This window comes from Octopus bimaculoides, chromosome 15 (assembly GCF_001194135.2).
Source record: "Octopus bimaculoides isolate UCB-OBI-ISO-001 chromosome 15, ASM119413v2, whole genome shotgun sequence".
Lineage (NCBI taxonomy): Eukaryota > Metazoa > Mollusca > Cephalopoda > Octopoda > Octopodidae > Octopus > Octopus bimaculoides.
This window is the reverse complement of record NC_068995.1, coordinates 242,095-248,571: the sequence shown is the minus strand read 5'-3', so window position 1 is coordinate 248,571 and position 6,477 is coordinate 242,095. Positions and strand designations below refer to the sequence as shown.

At 38.7% G+C, this 6,477-nt stretch overlaps 1 protein-coding gene across 1 annotated transcript in view; it reads left to right on the top strand.

The window, feature by feature from the left end:
• The window catches only part of LOC106873739 (uncharacterized), a 139,567-nt gene that overhangs the window by 36,842 nt on the left and 96,248 nt on the right, over positions 1–6,477 (top strand). Inside the window, exons 4-11 of the mRNA XM_052973463.1 lie at positions 1,458–1,688; positions 2,559–2,673; positions 3,256–3,403; positions 3,672–3,792; positions 4,620–4,737; positions 5,090–5,161; positions 5,555–5,693; positions 6,138–6,363. Of these exons, the coding sequence (XP_052829423.1) occupies positions 1,458–1,688; positions 2,559–2,673; positions 3,256–3,403; positions 3,672–3,792; positions 4,620–4,737; positions 5,090–5,161; positions 5,555–5,693; positions 6,138–6,363 (1,170 nt within the window). The remainder of the gene's footprint in view (positions 1–1,457; positions 1,689–2,558; positions 2,674–3,255; positions 3,404–3,671; positions 3,793–4,619; positions 4,738–5,089; positions 5,162–5,554; positions 5,694–6,137; positions 6,364–6,477) is intronic.

Here is a 6,477-nt window from a genome sequence, read left to right as displayed (position 1 = left end):
AATATATATGTTCTCAGTAAAAATTCAGCGACACAACAAACTGTCTGTTGTGTCGCTGAATTTTTACTGAGAACATATATTTTTTTGTGGTTAGATGATTCGGCATCTATTTCTAGCATATAGGAGTCCACTTTTGCTGGTCATCCCTCTTATATATATATATATATATATATATATATATACGGGAAAATACGTCCATATAGAGATAGGATGTTCCAGAGGGCACAGTATTCGGTGGGTTGTTTCTTCCCCATTATCGCAGCAGCTTCGCCATCCACATTGAGCGTTTCCTTGTGTTTATGAGCCATCTGTGTCTTAATCCCTTCCATTGGAAATCGCAACTGGACCATTCATGCGCGTTATTTCTGCCTCAAACCTGTCATTCTTTTTCTTATAGAGAGAACTTTGATCGGTTTCTGTAGCAAATTAGATTGGTTTGCAATGTCCCGAGGTCAGCCCTTCTCATAACTAAATGTTCAGCTCTTGAAAGTCCTCAAGTGTTTAGCATACATTTATATATTTTTCTGTTTATGCATCGGACATGAATGCCACTGCATCACCTCACAATCGATCTAAGCAGTGGATCATTACAGAAACCAAAGGATGAGTCCGGACTCGCGTCAATATAGGGCTTAACGTAAGGTCTGTCTCGGACCCCAGAACTCATGAGGCCCGATACCAAATTTCTATCGCAAGTAAGCAACCGAGATCACAACACTCTCTTCTAATCACACCAACCCCGAATAGGACGTCGTTCTATCGCAGGATTGATTTCCCTGCTATTCATGGACGCTATTTACAGCTAAGTCGACTGAAGCAACGTGAAACGATGCATTTTGCACAAGCATGCAACTCTCCTCTCAGTTCTGGAATTGAAACAACTATCTTACAATCGTAACACCTCCAGCCTCTGCGCCAAGCACCATCACGTTAATGTGGGATCCCTTTCATAAATGAAAGAAACAACCTTCACATAAAACAACGAAGAATCCCCTATAAAAACTGACAGGAGCAGCCCCTACACAAGCACGTACAAGGGCCAGCAGAGGACCTCCTCCAACACGATTCGAGAAAGGAACTTTTACATAGCTTCTTTTGTAGTTAATTAATTGATCTCATTATGAGGGGGGAAATTATTACAGAATCGGTAGAGTAATCAATGACACGTTTGTGGTGTAAGTTACGTTCCTTTACGTACTGATACAAGGGTGGTGAGCTGGCAGATTCATTAGAGTGCCGGATAACATGTTTAGCTGCATTTCTTCCGATTCATTAAGCTCGGAGCTTAAATTCCGCCAAAGTCGACTTTGCTCTTCATCCTTTTGGCGTTGAGAAAATGAGTACTAGTTGAGCACTGGGGTGGGGGTCTAATCAACTTATTTCTTCCCATCAGAATAAAACTTGCTTTGTGCCCCAAACAAGACAGAATAATAATTCAGAAAATTTTGTCTTTTCAGATTCACGAAAGTTATAAGAATTTGCAAATACGAAGCTCTTTGGAACCACATATTTTCTGGTTGGCTGACAATGCGTACCAAAAAATGCGAGAGACCGGCCGAGTGCAGTGCATTCTGGTTAGTGGTCTGTCTGGTTCCGGTAAAACGGAAAGTACAAAACACATGATACGACACATCTCTAAACAGAGTACATCCAATTGCCAACAACAGTTGGCCAATAAAATCACCGAGGTAAGTTAACCGATACTTCTTTAATTTTCTCTTTGCCACGTTTTTTGGGATCGAGGCCGTTTGCAACATTAACCGACAAGGACTTAATTTTGTCAACAACCGTGTTCACTTCAGGGTGGGAGCTTGCAAAGGTCACGGCCTTCCTCTCGTCTTCATCCTCCCTTCTTCCTCTCTACCTCTTCAAATTAAAGAATAAAATAAATATACATATATATTTGCATGCGCGCGTGCGCTATTGCATTTATGTACATGCATTCATTTTCACAGACAGAGGTAGATGAGCATGCACACATATACAGAACTAAACATAAAGATAGATAACGGAAATATACGTGCATCCGTGCACACACACACACACACATACAACAGCGAGGGTGGGGGGGACAGGGACTGCCAACAGAATCTGCGCCGTATCAACCATGCTATACTCAACAGCATTAATTGGAACTCTTCCTCACTCTCCGTCTCTAGATTTGGTCGATGGCCGTTGACTCTTTGTTTAGTTCATGTGCCATAATTAAACAAGTTTTTCGAGACCTTTCAAGCTGTCGCACTTTAGACCCACCAAGGCGATGTCGTGGAGGAGGAGTGTTGCCCGTTTTCCGGTTTAGTCACCAATGAACCGGTTATAAAACAAGTCGCATTGGCTTACTCAATTCCCAGAGATAAACCATTTTGCAGTGAACCCCTGCAATAAAGAAGGACCCCAATACAAGTGATGGAATCTAACGACCCCCCCCCCTGTTCTGAACAGGGCATAAGAAAATAAATTAAATCGGTTATGAAAGAAAATGTAAAAAATCCTGCAGGTTATATTTTTTGGATTTGCAGAAAGAACTGAACGTCTTTAATTTTTATTCTATTAAACAGGTCAACCCTCTTTTGGAAGCTTTTGGTAATGCCAAGACAATCATGAATGACAATTCGAGCAGGTTTGGCAAATATCTCGAGATGAAATTTACGCAGGAAGGAAACCTCATTGGTGGTAGGTGTCACATTAACATGCATATATGCGAACGTACACACACACACACACACACACACACACACACACACACACACACATACACACACGTGTGTGTGTATATATATATAGATATAATACCCTGTAGTATTGGGTTGAAAAACCCTTTGGGATACAAAAAAATCGAAGATTGGCGATAAGAATTGAACCCACATTTTCCAGATATATGGCCTGGAGCCCATGGGAAAGCTTCGACTTTTTCTATCCAAAAGTGTTTTCCAATCCAATATTTATATGTAATTATTTATGACTTTATGTTTGCTTCAAGGCCTGCAATTCCGAAAAAGTATTATTTCACTTTCGAAAATCAATAAAATTCTTATGACGTCAACAATATGGGTATAAGAAATATGGGTATAAGAAATACACTCTCTACCAAAAAGTATCGAATTATCCTTCAATTTAATATTAGATTGTTTTTATTTATGACTTTTAATAAGAAAAAACAAATATTAATAGATAGATAGATAGGTAGATAGAAACAGAGAGAGGGTCTTTAGCCTAAGTAAAAGCGACACCTATATGTTGTTTTACGTATTTCAGCCCAAATTCAGGATTTCCTGCTGGAGAAGACACGCGTCATTCAACAAAGCTGCAGAGAAAAGAACTTCCATATATTTTACTACATGTTTGCTGGAATGACAAACAACGAACTCAGTGATTATTTTCTCAAATCTCCGGAAGATTTCAGGTTTGTAATTAAATATTACTTCTCTAATTAGATTCCCTATTTTTTTTCTCCCTATATATACGTGTGTGTGTGTATAAGTTAAGTACAATTCAAATACTGGTGCTGATATAATCGGCTGCTTCATCCTCTAAAAATGGGTGACACCACCATCACTACCATCACCATATTCATCACCAGTGATGCAAGCTGGCAGAACTTTTAGCACGTGAGGCAAAATTATTATTATTGTTGTTATTTATTTATTTATTTGTTTATCTATTTATTATAGAATCCTACATAATGAAAACAAGAAACAACCAATCTACGGCGACAAAGAAGACTTCGAACACAACAAATTCATGTTCCATAAACAACTGACTTTACTAAAAGTGGTGGGATTCACAGATTGGGTAAGATTGGCGATCACTGGTGTTCTTGATGTTGTTGTTTAACCCTAGGTCAGGATTCTGCGAGTAGACCTGTTTTGAAAGACATTCGAGCAGGAATTCCAGCCGTTACGTTTATATTCGTACATAGTGTATCTAGGACTACATTACAAAATGTGTAATTGACAGCTCTCCTGTTCTAAAACTTGTGACCCTAGGCCTATGTTAAAGTTAGTAGTAGCAGTAGTAATAGCGACAGCAGCAACAACAGAAACAGTAGTAGTAGTTGCTGGTGGTATTGTTGTTTAGCCTTAAGTTATCCTTCATTCATACCAATTATCAACAATGCTCCAGCCATGACCATCTCGTTGATTTTTAGACAATATCTAGGACTGCATTATACAATGTATCTTTTAAGACGTTATGGTATGATTTGATGGGAATTTGGCGGCTGTTTGTAGCAGATCAAGCAACCTAGTAAAGGCAATTAGTTGTCTCGCTGACGTTGATGCTGTGGACTGGCAGAATCGGTAGAGCAGCGAACAAAATAGTTTGCGGTATTCATTTGCGCTCGTTTCTCGTTCGTCCAAATCCTATCAAAGACCGTTTACCCTTCCAAGGGAAAATCCAATAAAATGAAGGACCAGTCAAGTACTGGAGTGTATGTAAAGTACCAGCGAAATGCTAGAGTGTGTATCATCGCTTGTTACTTGCTCACAAAATGTGGAGGCATTGTGACTGTGTGTGTGAGAGAGAGAGAGAAAGTGTGTGAGATATTGTGACTGTATTAGAAATCAAAGTTGATGTTACTGTTTTGATTGATGTTGTTATTGTTGTTTTAACCCCCACAGGAAATCTCCATCATTTTCACTTTACTCGCCTCTGTCCTCCATATTACCAATATCTCATTCTCTAAAGTCGAAGACACTGATTCTGTGACTATTGCAGACAAAATGTCTTTACATCACGGTAAGCTTCTCTATTATTTTTTAATTTAATTTTATTTTATTTACCCCCCCCCCCCACAACTTGTTGATTTGCTGCATTTGTTTCTTTAGTGAAAAGATGAGAGAAAAGCGATTCATTTGCAGAGAAGTCATCTTCGTTTATGTGTACGTCTCAACATCTTCCCAAATAGATCCAATATTCCGGATAGATTAAGCTAAATCCAACACTGACGCTCATAACTATTGTTCCTTTACTCGACTGTTTTGCAGAACATCGACTTAATTGAAAAACACTAAAACATTTTTATTTCCCTTCAGTAGTTTCTACGCATCTGTGAAATAACAATAATATTATTATTATTTTTATCTTGCAGTTTGTAAGCTGATGAGTTTGCAAGAAGACAGTTTTGAAGAGGCTCTTCTTACAAACGCGTCGTTCACAAGAGGTGAGTGTCTTTATATATGTGTCTATGCATAAAAATCTATATATCCACCCACCTCACCTGCAATCTATTTATTTATATATTTCTATGTCAGCCTCGCTCTTTATAAATGATGCATCTTTCTGTCTATCTTTACGGAGGTGATGTATATAGACAGGTGTGTGTGTGCGTGGGAGGTGTTGTGTGTGTAAATATATCATCGACTATGACGACGATAACAATGAGGAAGAGTATAAAGAAAAGATTAAAGATGACGACGACGATGATGATGATGATGAGGAGGAGGAGGAGGAGGAGGAGGTTGACTTTCCTTTCTAACGATGGTCGCCGACGACGATAATGATTAATTTCAATGCCGATGATGATGTCTTTACGTCGTTTTATCTCTGTCTTTAGATGAGAAAGTGATCAAGAACAAGACTCTCTTCGAAGCCACAGACGGTCGTGATGCGTTGGCCAAGGTCTTATATGCCAGACTCTTTGGTTGGATCGTACGTCAAGTGAACGTCCGCTTGGGGGCGCTCATTCAATACAAGTAAGTCTACAAGGTTTCCTTATTATTCTTTTATATCTGTTTTAAACTCTATTTCTATATTGTAATGCGGCCAGCCCCCGGACTGTTGAGAGTCAACACCTAATTTGATAAGATTTGAAACCTGTATGGCTTAGTTGGACAATACTTGATACTGAAACGAATGTAGTTTGGTGCTCTCTAACAAATCTTGCAATTTACCACCAGTATATGTGTGCATTGGGCGGTCGGTTATTAGAATCATTACAGCATCGTGGTATTTGGGCTTTTCACGTTCAGAGTTGAAATCTCACCGAAGTATAAAATTGGTTGGCGCTCAATTCCTGGGGATCGATTTCATCAACTTTTACCTTTCTGCAAACGACTTTATACTTTTGTTATAAATTACTACTACTACTATTACTACTACTACTACTACTACTACTACCTGTGTTTATCGTTTGGCAGAGACAAAGATTTGTCGGCGGTGGCTATACTGGACATGTCTGGATTCGAGAATGCCAGAGTGAACAGCTTCGAGCAGCTGTGTATCAATGTGGCCAATGAGCAGCTTCAGTCATTCTTCAATGATCACGTGTTCGTTTTTGAACAGCAACAGTACAAGAAGGAACGAATACCATGGAACGACATAACCTTCCGGAATAACGACGACATGTTGGATATGTTTCTAGCAGTAAGTATACCGTTATACACACACACACACATAAGATATATATATATATATATATACATATATATATACATATATATATATATATATATATATATATATATATATATATATATA